The sequence below is a fragment of the Dermochelys coriacea genome, chromosome 11, assembly GCF_009764565.3.
Source record: "Dermochelys coriacea isolate rDerCor1 chromosome 11, rDerCor1.pri.v4, whole genome shotgun sequence".
Lineage (NCBI taxonomy): Eukaryota > Metazoa > Chordata > Testudines > Dermochelyidae > Dermochelys > Dermochelys coriacea.
In genome coordinates this window covers 66,620,824-66,635,732 of record NC_050078.2, presented here as the reverse complement: position 1 = coordinate 66,635,732, position 14,909 = coordinate 66,620,824, and the positions used below count along the sequence as shown (strand labels likewise).

Genomic DNA, 14,909 nt, shown 5'->3' with positions numbered 1-14,909 from the left:
TCTGTGTTTATGAGAACAAAACATTTCTAATGCTCAGCCCATATCTAAAAGCAAGACACCCAGGGCTCGAGTCTGATCCCATTTACTTCAGTGTAAATCAGGCAAAACTCCATTCAAGTCAATGGAGTTATACCTCAATGAGACGAGGACCTCAGATTCTACTGGCCTTAAGTATTATGGTTGATGTGGATCGCTACAGTTTCAGAGGAACAAATGTCAGTCCCATTATTCAGTGTAGGATTCTTTCTTAAATTATGATTTGCTGCTAACAACCTGAAAAGGTGACTCACAAGTGCAGGAAGAAGCCCCACAGAAGGCACTATACAACAAAATAACAGTAAGAGACCCTTCCTATCCTGTGGTCAGCCCAAAGCACCTGTGCTTAGCACCTGATGCTACAGCACAAGAGACCCGGGTTTATGCCTGTGCATGGCCTTTCACTCAAGGAAGCTGACTACAAAAAGGAAATTTGAGGGAGAAGGAGGAAGAGAAAATCCCCTGAGGAGGAGCAAGGGGATAAAATCTTCAGTGGAAGATGTGGAAGTGAAAAATAAGACAGACAGCTAATGAGGAAAGGGTTATGCTGGTTTGACAGAACGACTTGATGTACTCTATTTCTCTGGAAGTATTTACCACACATTGCAGTCACAGTCCAGACTACTAGGGAGCTAACATTTCCTTTGGTATTTTCCTAGCAGTTACATGACCGAGTAAAGCCAGGGTAGCTATGAATAGCCCATAGTTTTCATAAAGATTTCCATCATGCAGGATATTCAGTGGCCAATGGATTGGTGAGCCTAATTTCTCGGGGATGGATTATCTACAATGTTCCCTCTAATTTTTGACAGGCCGTGTGCGCAAAAAAATTCTTCTGTGCCAATTTTTGACAGGCCATGTGCGCAAAAAATGTCTTCTGTGCAAAATTTTGTGCTTCTGTGCAAATTTTTGTGCGCACGGTGTTTCACTGTGTGTGCAGGGTTTAGGATCTGTGTGCACGCGCACAGCTTAGAGGGAACAGTGATTGCCTGCATCACAAAACAGCCAGCGAAATTGACCCTGATGGCCCCCTGGTTAGCAGATTCAGCAGAGAAGCCGAAGATTGAATAGCCCCTGGATAATAAGATACGGATCCACTCACCCACAGAGGGTCTAAGGATTGAGGACATTGGTGGGGCATTGTGGGGAAGCTGTCACTGTTGGGGCGCAAGCTATGCCCATTCTGCAGTGAGAGGGTTCAAGTGCTGTCAGTAGAGGACCTTCCATTGAATGCACCAAGTAAATGTTTAGGAAGAAGAATGTTCCAGCCCTACTCAAATGGGACTATGCTTAATGCCATCTGAAACAGTTACCAGCTATAGAAAATGAGAATTAACTGAAAGGTCTCTAGAGAATCTAACCATGGAAGAAGGAGAGACATTAGAATATGTTGCAGCTATACTAGCATTTGACACCACCTACCTGCCCATTGTATGTGACGTAGAGGTAGTTCGTTACTGCAGGGTATTCTGCTGCCAGCGTGTCAATCTGTAAAGGGGGAACATTATGAATCAACAGATTTTTTTCTTTTGTTTCTCATTTTGCATTTCAATCCAGCCACTCACTCGCTGCTTTCCGGCCACTCCCTCGCAGAAAGAGAAGGTAAATTAGCAGCTCTGATGCCCTTCTTTCACAGTCTGACCTCCTTCCCTTGTGTCCCTAGCTTTCAAGTCAATCCTCTCCTCCACATGAGACTCCTTTGTTTCCCTCTCACACTGCTCCCTCCATGCTCCAGCTTTCCCTCCCACGCTGCCTATGCATGCATGCTGCCAAGCTCCTTTAGGGAAAGGCATCATGGTCCAGAGACATTTTCCATGGTAAATCCATCCTCTTGTCCCTCTGCACTCCTCTCTCCTTCGAACTATCTTTACTTCTCCTCTGTGGATGAATCTTGTGCTGCCATCTGTTTCATTAGCACAGAATGAAGCTAAATGCAGGTTAAATGGAACACTTTATTAAACCCTATGCATTGCATCCAGCCTAACTCCTCTTCCTCTTCCACTGATGTCCTATCGACAACAGCACCCCACAGAACATTGGCCCACTGACTCCAGTTCCATTTATCCTGACGCATCCTCCACTAGTAGTCCTTCTCCAACTTTGAGGCTCCACTGCACTCAAACTGCCCTCACCAAGTTCACCAGGGACCTTGGGGTGCTTTTCTGTTCTTATTGTTGATCTGCCGGCGGCCTCTGAAAGAATTAGTCACTCTCACTTCCACAGTGAGCACAAACACACTGTTCTTGAGGATCGTCATGACTACAGATGGTAGAAATATTCACTAGCAGTTTTTATAATGTAGCCCCTCCCTTGATTAGTTTCTTCCAGTGTATTTTTTGCATGTAGATATTAACCAGACAGCCTGGAAGAATAATTTTCAGACTGTGGGTGGTTCACAAACTATTTCCATCAACTGTTTCCTTCTCGTTCTACATAGCATACGGTTGCCCATCCATAAGTCATATGCTGTTGTTACAGCTCCCAGAATGGATAGCTGATACAAGGAGCATAATGAACAGAGAATACCAGTAAAGCACTGCCGGTATGAATTTTACATGCTAAAACTCAAGAAATTTTCTAGATTATTAAACATTTTCATGAATACCCATCGGCTGCCCAAACCCTAGTGAGGAATGAATAATATGATTGGGTGTTATTAGCACCATATAAATGTCTGCCATTCTTTACTATTATTATGGAATGTATTTGCAAGGCTTGGCAAGTTTGCCTAGACCAGGTGAGGACAAGAAAGGAAAACACCAGCTGGGGAGCAAAAAGATATTTGGCATCTGGAATTGGGCCTAAGGATACAGATGGGCCCTCCAAGCACTTTCAAGAACATTCAATGCTTTTTTTTCTAAGGACAAAAACCAGCTGCTAGCACTTGAGTATCAGCATCCCTTAAATGAAAGGCGAAATGACAATGGAACACCTATGAAGCACTTATGACATCGTCATGAATACCAGATGAGCTCATTATGCTCAGTGCTATCACAATGAATATCAAACGAACCCATAATGATGGGACACTTAAAATAAAGCATTGCCCTCTAAAAAGTTACTACCAAGAGCAAACAAGCTAGCTATACTTTTCACGGTCACAAGGCAGTGGGTTAGTAGTGGTGCTTTCAGCCTTTTGCATTTCACTGCAGCTATAGGGCAAGGTTTCAATCCAGGCCACTCAAAAGAAGTGTCTCTCTCTTTGGGGGCTGAGAAAGGAAGTGTATTCTCACTTTTCTTCCACTGTTGCCAGCTGCTGCATTAAGGGCTGCAGAACAGGACCAAGAGCTGGGGGGGAATAAGATAGAAAGGTAAAATCTTGGCTCCATTAAAGTCAATGCCAAAACTCCTCTTGAATTCAATGGAGCTTGCTTTCCTATATTGTTCCTACCAGCCTATTAGCCTCATGTCTCCTCCATCATCACAGGTCCCCAACCCAATGGCAGTGCTGCCAAGGCAGACATGCTTCATACTGTACCTGTTTCACTGAAGGCTTTATGTTCTTCTTCAGCCTCAGCTCCCGGGTCTGGGCCTCAGTCACTCCAAGGCATTTCCCAATCTGCTTATCTGAGAAGCCGATCTGTTTGGCCCTCCTCATTGTTTCTTCTGGAATTGACTCACTGGGATTAAACATAAGACATACACAGTCCTTTATGGTAACAGATGAGCATGTGTGAATCTCTGTCTGCCATGTGGTACCCAGAGATGGCCGCTGCCGGAGCATGTGTGTTTAAAGGGAAGACGGCAGAGAAGAGATGGGTTCAGCTAACACTAAGCCATCAAATCCTTGTCTTACACACAACAGACTATCTCTGTATGTCCCCTGCAAACAACTACTCAATAAATCATATATGCACATCTGGGCCGCTGGGATTCAAACCCTTTTCTTTCAGCTGCAAAAGCACCATTCTGAACTAAAGGACAACTCCCCTAGCTACTCCTAATAGCCCCATCCCCTCAGCTGGCAAGCCACTAGAGGGCCACAGCATACTCATACACACAAAGCCAGTCCAGCACAATATTAACTGAACAGATATCTCACAGGTGCCTGTTCCCCATCTTCAGATTCAGGGTATCCAAAATCTCCCACCCACACCCCATTCTACCCCCAACTTCACTCTGTTTTTTCTTTTTTTCTCCCATTGTAAATTTAAAAACATAGGAATTGCCAGACTGAATCAGATCCAAAGTCTGTCTAGCCCACAGTCCTGTCTCTGAAAGTGGTCAGCACCAGATGATCGAGAAGAACGTGCAAGCACCTTGAAGGAGGTAGTTATGGTATAACCTACTCACCAGTGGAATTTTCTCCTAACCCCATCAGTCCATGGTTGATTTATACCCTGAAGCATGACAGTCTATAAACCTTTAAACAATCACTCATCCTAGATATATAAAATGGCGAGTCCTTAGCTAAACATTTAGCCTCCATGCTGTCAAGTGACAATGAGTTTCATAGGCTAATATGCCAAGATAAATATTTTCTTCTATCAATTTCAAATGTGTTCCTTTTCACTGAACTTCTCTTCTTTCTTGCATTATGAAAAATGATAAACAGGAACACCTGATTTACCTTCTCTATCCCATTCATTATTTCATATTTAATTTCAACAAGATTTCTCAGCATCCCCTAGGCTTAATTGTTCTCTTTCCTTTTTTTCCTCTTTTTCAGACATCACATATTTTGGTACCTTCACCAAGTCCCCTATGCTCTGGCCACCTCTGCACATCCCCAGCTGAACTGAATGCGTCTTGCCAGCTCTCTTTTTCCATTTTTAATCTCCATTCACATTCTTTCCCTCCGCTATCAGCTTATGTTTCTTTCTTTGCCTCTATCTATTGCTGTGGTAAAGCTTCTGTCTCTCTCTCTGGTTTCTAAGCTACCTTTTCTAAGCTAAGCTTTTGCAAACCATAAAAAAGCCTACATACTTTTATCAGCACTTCTGTTTCCATCTTCATTGCCAAGAGCATCCTTGCTTGCCCAAAAAATCAATATTTTATATGCAAGCAAGCATTGAATCAGGAAAGAGGAAATGATTAACAAATAAGCTATTTTCCTAAATCAGAGCTTTTGAATTATGTCCTTGGCTTTGTGGTATTTTTAAATAAATATCACTGTGTTATCTGAGGGGGGGAGTCTCATTTACTGGAATGCTTCTGAAAGCAGAAAGGCATTGGACTGGATTTGTCACTCACACCAGTTTAAATAACAAGCCACTCAATTCACTCCATTGGAGTCTGACTGATAAAAAACAGGTGCAAGTCACAGGAGAGTCAAAGCCCCTAGTTTGGATTCTAATCCCTGATCAGACACTTAAGTATTTCAATGAGAGTTTGGCACCTATGTGCCTTGGAAGATCTGGGCCTTACGCCATTTGTTACTTGCCCAAAGCCATATCTCACTTCCTCAGTTTCCCCATCTGCAATGATGATAATATGACATCCCTGTCTCATAAGGGAGTTGGGATTGGCTAGTTAATGTTTGCATAGTTTTAAAGATGAAATGTGTGGTATAAATGCTACAGATTAGAGTTACAGTGAGAAATTCATTCCATAGTGAAAGTAGAGCTTGGGGGCTCTGTCTTGCTGGCAGAGGGCTGAGCACGGGAATACCACCTTATATCCTTCAAAGTCTGCTAATACTCCTCTCCTTAATTCTCACTGTAGGACACTGCTGTCTCCTAGTGTCTAGAGAGAAAGGGCCTGATCCAACACCCACTGATGTTACTGGAAAGACTCCCATTGACTTTACTGGGTTTGGATTTGATCCCATATGCATAGATAATTCCCAGGGAATGACCCACCGCTGCTGCATCTCAATGGATTTATTAAAGTCCAATTTCCCCTAGATTATCTTCCCCCTCCAGTGCAATACTCATTGGTTCACTTTGGGCTAGTTCCATTTCCTAAGCATCCCCATTGCTTTCAGTGGAAGGGCAGGCCATACAGCGAGATCTGCATATGCCACTACTGGATTCAGGCTTGAGACCCATTTGTGTGTATGCAAACAGAAATTCTTGGAGCAGTAGCTTAATATTTCATGTGCCCATGAAGTAATACAGACACGCAAGGCTGTAAAGCTTTCCCAGAAGGGAAGAGGGCCAACAACGTCTGTCTCTTCTCTAGCAAAACAGACGCCCAGCCTCACTAGCAATTAGTGAGGACACAGCTGAGTTTGATTCATCTCTTAGATTCTGTGTTACCTAAGTATGAGTGAGTGGACCTGACCCCAAGAAAATGAGCTGGTTGCTGCATGCTCTTTCTGCTGTCTCCAGAAGACACAGGGCGGGATGCCATTTGATTACTGACAAAGAAAGAAAATTGCCTTCATTTGCAGCTTGCTTCAATTCAGCTTTTTTTATATCTCATCATAATGATACCAAAAAAAAAAGCCTGTAAATCTGAAGACATGACTCATTAGCCCTGGGCTAGTGACTTAGACAAGGTTTGAACTCTTAGTCGTCAAACAAGAAGATGACTAATTTTGCACAGGATGACATGAGTGAATAGCTAATTTGCTGTACCCGGGGGGAATGAAATAGTATCTTTTCTTATCATCTTTAGAACACCATTTTGGGATGTTATGAAGAGGTATCACTTCCGGGGGACTAGTGATGAAAAGGGATTTCAGTGTAGTTAATAAGCAAGATGCCATGGGAGCCTTATATCAGACAGTGTTCAACAAGGCAGAATGAATGTCGTGTTTTCTCACGTCTTCATGCCTTACTGAGTGTATGTAGTATACAAAGGAGAGTATGTGTAGTAAGTGCATACAGAGAGAGATGGGTGATAGCCTCACACCATTCAAGTTAATAGAAGTTTTGCCACTGACTTCAATGGGGCCAAACTTTTACCCTAAAAGTGGGCATGTGCTAATACCCTGAGTTAAAACACCCTCCCCCCACAAACATTGGGAGGTGTTTGAAATCTGGGTCCAGATGAGAACTTTGCAAACAGCCCCTAAGCCAGATTCTGTCACACCAGCTGAGGATCTAGCCCACTGTCTCAAAAATGGGTTGAACTAGACCAGGGGTCGGCAACCTTTCAGAAGTGGTGTGCCGAGTCTTCATTTAACAGATGGTGACACTGAGGCACAGCCTGATTAAGGATTTAATCAGGTTTTCCAAAGTGCTCAACATTCGTCTTATTCTCCTCCCAGTCCCTCACTGGGAAACTCTAGCCTACAGTCTCTCCAGTCACTGACTGAAGTCAATGGGAGCAGAGTTAGGCCAATGCTGAGCACTTTGGAAAACCCCAAGTGATTTGGTGAAGACACTAGAGTGAGTTAAAACCAGGAGAAGATAGAAAATGCAGGTCAGTTGCTGACTCCCAATCTGGTCACCCACCAATGGGACTTCCTGGCCTCCCTCTTTACCTAGAGGTTTTCCTTATTCCATAGATCAAGGGCAAAAAAATCTTCTAAAGATTAAACCTCACCATTTTGTAACCAAGCCTGAAACAACAACAGATGAAGTGGCAGCAATTCTAGACTTTCATAACATTCTCTTTCCCAATATTATCTTTCACCAAACGACAATTTGAAGTTTTAGAGCTTCATACCAGACAATCAAGACTTTTTACACACTGCCATAATCATTTAATGGTTACGCAGCGCAGCTCTCTTCCCACAAAGCTAAATCTCCTGTGTATTTTGCAGTTTATAAACTATATAAGCCTTTGTCCACTCTCTCGCTCGCTCTCTTTTCAGCTTCCAGTGTGAATTTTCTGTTGTTGTTTTTGTTTAAAATTCTACCCTGTCATCTTTGAAAAGCCATCCACTCACGCTTCGTCTTCAATAATAAATGATAAAAAGAAATGGAATAAATTCCCCTTAATGGGAAATTTTCACCTGGCACAGAGAAACTGGGGAAATCTATTAACTGACTCGAGCAACGCCTGCAGAATTGCAATTACCCGGGGAGCCTGCATGCTTCAGTACGATCCTCTCTTACACTTGACCAGCTTTCGTATGATCTGCCATCCCAAAAGCAATGCTAAACAAACGTGCCTTGAGAAAGCACCAGCTCTAATGTGAAAATGAGCCATTCAGTTATTGAAGGCAGAGCTTTGGAAATGGGATGAGTATCAAGGGTAGAATACATGTAAAATTCCAAACTCAGACCCTGTGACAGGGAAGCAGATAAGGTTTAAGTCCATCCCCATATAAGACTGCACCTATGGGACTTAATCACATGGTTAAATTTTTCCCTAAAAAAGGAATGCAGTCCTGAATTGGGGCCTGAGTCACTAGCTAACACGAACACTGGGCTTGACAGGGTTAGCAATCCTGCTGCTTGATTTTAGATTGGCATATTGGGCAAAAGGCATATTCCCGACTGCCCTCCCGCACCGTTCTTCCAAAGTTCAGATCTGTTTCCTTGATTGTTTGACATTTCACAAGATTTAGAATAAGCTGTAATTACAAGCATGAGATCAGTATAAAAATTGTTTGTCTCCTTGCCTCTTCCTTCAAGGAGACAGGTAGTTACTTATTTTCCTCCCAAGAAAAACACGAGATGATGGACAAAATGTCAGGAATATTTAGGGAGGTGGGAGACATAAACCAACAAATCTCACTCTCTCAACTGTCTCTCTGGATCTACATCTTTAAGGCTCAGCATCCAGGCCCAGTAAATCTCACTGACTTAATAATGTGAACCTCCCATTATTTCCTTAGACCTAGATGGTTCACATCTAGGATGAAGTTGATGAGCTGCAGGAGCAATGCAGGCAAATACACAGCAAAGAAATGGGTTGCAGTCACTATTTCAAACGCCATCTTCTTCCCCAGGTAAAGGACCCATCTAGGGTACCGATGGACTGATACAATATGGATTATTCTATACAGAGCACACAGACACTAGTGTGTCGAGATGGGGATGCACATCAAAGTGATACAAGTATTCGGGGCTTTGGGGGGAAAATGTGAACCACAAATTTATTTACGATGCCTTTGTAACACAAATGAAATCTCTGTCCCATGACATCCAGCATAAAGCACGACTGTTAGGTCTGCTGAATCAGTGTACATTATGCAGCCTATACTCATCTCACTTCTGAGTCGAACATTTGCCCCACTGGCTTCCATCCCTGGCTTTCCATCCCTGCAGATGCAGTCAGAGAGGAAAGGGGCATACTTGGGCCTTCATACATTCTTTCTAAATAGTTCTATTGGGGCCAGATCCTCAGCTGATATAAATCAGTGCAGAGTCCTTGAACTTCAGTGAAGCTACTCCAATACACACCAGTGAGGATGTGACCTATGACCTCTCACCTTTCTAGCTGGGGAACAGGTTAGCCACATGTCTGCAAACTGCCGACAAAATTCATATCTGAAGAGGCCACAAAAATCCATTTTGAGACACCCACCTAGAATGAATATGGTTTATTGATGGCCCTTTGATCTTTTTCCTTCTCAGTTGTGAGAGCATGGAGATGTCCACTGACAAATGTTAAAAATCCCCAGCATCTCAGCACAAGTCATTGATCAGCATATTATCAAACTTGTGTCATCACGGTCTGCCAGCATTAATAGCACAGCTGTACCTTTTCAAGTAAAATTAATCAAAGAGAAAGAAAGGCCTCACAATGAAAGCACAGATCTGGGTTTAATTCTTTGCTCTGACACAGACTCCTTGTGTGACCTTGGGCACATCACTTAATCACTTTGGGCCATAGTTCCTCATCTGTAAAACGGGGGTCACAATACTCCCTCTCTCCCATCTTTTGTCATCCTTGACCATTTAGACTGTAAGCTCTGCACAGAGCAAGATTTCTTACTATGTGTATATATAGCGGCAGCGAACCAGCTGAGCAGCGGGGACAGCAGAGCAGCTCACAGCAGGAGTTTGCCTGGGACTGGTAAGTATCCGAGTGTGTGTGTTTGCTTGCTGAGGAAGTATCCGAGCGTGTGTTTGCTGGGAGGGCAGGGAGAGAGCCTGAGTGAGTGTCTGATTGGCTGCTAGCCTGCAGGGGGCGGGCATTAGGGTGTCTGTGTGTTTGCGTCAGGGAAGCCTGGCTGTTTAAAAATAGCCAGAGCCTCGCGAACCAGCTGAGCGGCAGCGAACCCGCTGAGCAGCGGGGACAGCAGAGCAGCTCACAGCAGGAGTTTGCCTGGGAGTTCGCCTGGAGTGAGCCCAGTGAGGCTTACATCTTGCCAACGTCTCTGAGGAAGCTCATAGTAGGTAGGTGATATGGAAGGGGGGGGTTCAGCTGTTGTGACCTGCACTGGATGTGCCATGTTTGTCTTTCTTCCACAAGACAGAAGCGACTTTGTCTGTACAAAGTGCAAGCTGGTCTCCATATTGGAAGAGAAGATTGAAGGTCTGGAGCAACAGGTAACGACCCTGCGTTGTATACAAGAGACTGAGGATTTTCTGGACCAAACTCAGGATAGGCTTCTAGGGGCACAAAGCTCTAAAGATATAGAGCAGGTTGCACAGAGGAGCCAAGAGGCCAGTGAAGAAGCTTGGCAACATGTGACCTCCAGAAGAGGTAAGCGGAATGTCCGGGTTCCAGTAACACAGACACAGGTAACTAACCGCTTTCATGTTCTCTCCACAGGTACCAATGCGGAGAGTGGACCAGATGATAGGTCTGGGGGGAGAAAGCAGAAGGAGACTCCGCTGGTTGGGAGGCATGAGATGCGATGTCCTGAGGTTGGGGGTTCCACGACCACCACTCCCAAGAGGAGAAGGCGGGTGGTGGTGGTCGGGGACTCTCTCCTCCGGGGGACTGAGTCATCTATCTGCCGCCCTGACCGGGAAAACCGAGAAGTCTGCTGCTTGCCAGGGGCTAAGATTCGTGATGTGACGGAGAGACTGCCGAGACTCATCAAGCCCTCGGATCGCTACCCCTTCCTGCTTCTCCACGTGGGCACCAATGATACTGCCAAGAATGACCTTGAGCGGATCACTGCGGACTACGTGGCTCTGGGAAGAAGGATAAAGGAGTTGGAGGCGCAAGTGGTGTTCTCGTCCATCCTCCCCGTGGAAGGAAAAGGCCTGGGTAGGGACCGTCGAATCGTGGAGGTCAACGAATGGCTACGCAGGTGGTGTCGGAGAGAAGGCTTTGGATTCTTTGACCATGGGATGGTGTTCCATGAAGGAGGAGTGCTGGGCAGAGACGGGCTCCATCTTACGAAGAGAGGGAAGAACATCTTTGCCAGCAGGCTGGCTAACCTAGTGAGGAGGGCTTTAAACTAGGTTCACCGGGGGAAGGAGACCAAAGCCCTGAGGTAAGTGGGAAAGCGGGATACCGGGAGGAAGCACAGGCAGGAATGTCTGTGAGGGGAGGGCTCCTGCCTCATACTGGGAATGAGGGGCGATCAACAGGTTATCTCAAGTGCTTATATACAAATGCACAAAGCCTTGGAAACAAGCAGGGAGAACTGGAGGTCCTGGTGATGTCAAGGAATTATGACGTGATTGGAATAACAGAGACTTGGTGGGATAACTCACATGACTGGAGTACAGTCATGGATGGTTATAAACTGTTCAGGAAGGACAGGCAGGGCAGAAAAGGTGGGGGAGTAGCACTGTATGTAAGGGAGCAGTATGACTGCTCAGAGCTCCGGTACGAAACTGTGGAAAAACCTGAGTGTCTCTGGATTAAGTTTAGAAGTGTGTGCAACAAGAGTGATGTCATGGTGGGAGTCTGCTATAGACCACCGGACCAGGGGGATGAGGTGGATGAGGCTTTCTTCCGGCAACTCACGGAAGCTACTAGATCGCATGCCCTGATTCTCATGGGTGACTTTAATTTTCCTGATATCTGCTGGGAGAGCAATACAGCGGTGCATAGACAATCCAGGAAGTTTTTGGAAAGCGTAGGGGACAATTTCCTGGTGCAAGTGCTAGGGGAGCCAACTAGGGGGAGCGCTTTTCTTGACCTGCTGCTCACAAACCGGGTAGAATTAGTGGGGGAAGCATAAGTGGATGGGAATCTGGGAGGCAGTGACCATGAGTTGGTTGAGTTCAGGATCCTGACGCAGGGAAGAAAGGTAAGCAGCAGGATACGGACCCTGGACTTCAGGAAAGCAGACTTTGACTCCCTCAGGGAACAGATGGCCAGGATCCCCTGGGGGACTAACATGAAAGGGAAGGGAGTCCAGGAGAGCTGGCTGTATTTCAAGGAATCCCTGTTGAGGTTACAGGGACAAACCATCCCGATGAGTCGAAAGAATAGTAAATATGGCAGGCGACCAGCTTGGCTTAATGGTGAAATCCTAGCGGATCTTAAACATAAAAAAGAAGCTTACAAGAAGTGGAAGGTTGGACATATGACCAGGAAAGAGTATAAAAATATTGCTCGGGCATGTAGGAAAGATATCAGGAGGGCCAAATCGCACCTGGAGCTGCAGCTAGCAAGAGATGTCAAGAATAACAAGAAGGGTTTCTTCAGGTATGTTGGCAACAAGAAGAAAGCCAAGGAAAGTGTGGGCCCCTTACTGAATGAGGGAGGCAAGCTAGTGACAGAGGATGTGGAAAAAGCTAATGTACTCAATGCTTTTTTTGCCTCTGTTTTCACTAACAAGGTCAGCTCCCAGACTGCTGTGCTGGGCATCACAAAATGGGGAAGAGATGGCCAGCCCTCTGTAGAGATAGAGGTGGTTAGGGACTATTTAGAAAAGCTGGACGTGCACAAGTCCATGGGGCCGGACGAATTGCATCCGAGAGTGCTGAGGGAATTGGCGGCTGTGATTGCAGAGCCCTTGGCCATTATCTTTGAAAACTCGTGGCGAACGGGGGAAGTCCCGGATGACTGGAAAAAGGCTAATGTAGTGCCCATCTTTAAAAAAGGGAAGAAGGAGGATCCTGGGAACTACAGGCCGGTCAGCCTCACCTCAGTCCCTGGAAAAATCATGGAGCAGGTCCTCAAAGAATCAATCCTGAAGCACTTAGAGGAGAGGAAAGTGATCAGGAACAGTCAGCATGGATTCACCAAGGGAAGGTCATGCCTGACTAATCTAATCGCCTTTTATGATGAGATTACTGGTTCTGTGGATGAAGGGAAAGCAGTGGATGTATTGTTTCTTGACTTTAGCAAAGCTTTTGACACGGTCTCCCACAGCATTCTTGTCAGCAAGTTAAGGAAGTATGGGCTGGATGAATGCACTATAAGGTGGGTAGAAAGCTGGCTAGATTGTCGGGCTCAACGGGTAGTGATCAATGGCTCCATGTCTAGTTGGCAGCCGGTGTCAAGTGGAGTGCCCCAGGGGTCGGTCCTGGGGCCCGTTTTGTTCAATATCTTCATAAATGATCTGGAGGATGGTGTGGATTGCACTCTCAGCAAATTTGCGGATGATACTAAACTGGGAGGAGTGGTAGATACGCTGGAGGGGAGGGATAGGATACAGAAGGACCTAGACAAATTGGAAGATTGGGCCAAAAGAAATCTAATGAGGTTCAATAAGGATAAGTGCAGGGTCCTGCACTTAGGATGGAAGAATCCAATGCACCGCTACAGACTAGGGACCGAATGGCTCGGCAGCAGTTCTGCGGAAAAGGACCTAGGGGTGACAGTGGACGAGAAGCTGGATATGAGTCAGCAGTGTGCCCTTGTTGCCAAGAAGGCCAATGGCATTTTGGGATGTATAAGTAGGGGCATAGCGAGCAGATCGAGGGACGTGATCGTTCCCCTCTATTCGACACTGGTGAGGCCTCATCTGGAGTACTGTGTCCAGTTTTGGGCCCCACACTACAAGAAGGATGTGGATAAATTGGAAAGAGTACAGCGAAGGGCAACAAAAATGATTAGGGGTCTAGAGCACATGACTTATGAGGAGAGGCTGAGGGAGCTGGGATTGTTTAGTCTGCAGAAGAGAAGAATGAGGGGGGATTTGATAGCTGCTTTCAACTACCTGAAAGGGGGTTTCAAAGAGGATGGCTCTAGACTGTTCTCAATGGTAGCAGATGACAGAACGAGGAGTAATGGTCTCAAGTTGCAATGGGGGAGGTTTAGATTGGATATTAGGAAAAACTTTTTCACTAAGAGGGTGGTGAAACACTGGAATGCGTTACCTAGGGAGGTGGTAGAATCTCCTTCCTTAGAGGTTTTTAAGGTCAGGCTTGACAAAGCCCTGGCTAGGATGATTTATCTGGGACTTGGTCCTGCTTTGAGCAGGGGGTTTGGACTAGATGACCTTCTGGGGTCCCTTCCAACCCTGATATTCTATGATTCTATGATTCTATGATAGCAACTAGCATCTTTTCACAGATTCTGTAGCTGAATGGGACCAATGCAATCATCTCATCTGACCTCCTGTATAACCAGGCCATAGAACTTCCCTGAATTCATTCCTGTTTCAACTTAGTGAGGCCCAAGGAGACTCTACTGGAATACCTATATTATAATAAAATGCTATCGGAAATAAGGATTTAGAAAATACACCAGCTCCTGTAAGAACCAGTGTTGCATGGCTCAACTAGGCACAACACACCCCTTCTCTGCTCCAACACCGCACAGAATGCCATTGTCACTTTCATGCGAAACTTCACGACCCTGACATTTCAAATGAAAAAAGGGTATGCGGAAGGTCATATTTCAAACCGTCGATATCAGCGCCATGAAATTCCTCAGAGCTACGAAACCACCCACAATGAAATGGGGAACAGCTCCAAGGAAACTGCCATGTGAAAATAGTCATCTTTTCTTACTTATTAATAACTCAGACACAGCAGTTGATTTAAACAGGTGGTTGCTGACCTACCAGTGTCCCTTTCAAAGTCTTTTACGGTTCTGAAAAAAAATTTCATCAGACAATATAAGTAATCCTGTTGATATTGACAGAGAGCTAGATCCTTGGCAGGTGTAAATCTGCGCCACTCCTGAAGCTATGCTGATATACACCAGCTGAGAATGTGACTCAGGATGTG

General features: G+C 45.3%; 1 protein-coding gene across 3 annotated transcripts in view; it reads right to left on the bottom strand.

Moving 5' to 3' along the window:
• Nucleotides 1-14,909, bottom strand: part of CPS1 (carbamoyl-phosphate synthase 1) — a 131,565-nt gene that overhangs the window by 41,852 nt on the left and 74,804 nt on the right. For all 3 annotated transcript variants that reach the window (XM_043505694.1, XM_038421643.2, XM_043505693.1), the window contains exons 23-24: nt 3,515-3,656; nt 1,459-1,524 (exon numbers count right to left, since the gene is read on the bottom strand). In XM_043505694.1, coding sequence (XP_043361629.1) covers nt 1,459-1,524; nt 3,515-3,656 — 208 coding nt within the window. The remainder of the gene's footprint in view (nt 1-1,458; nt 1,525-3,514; nt 3,657-14,909) is intronic.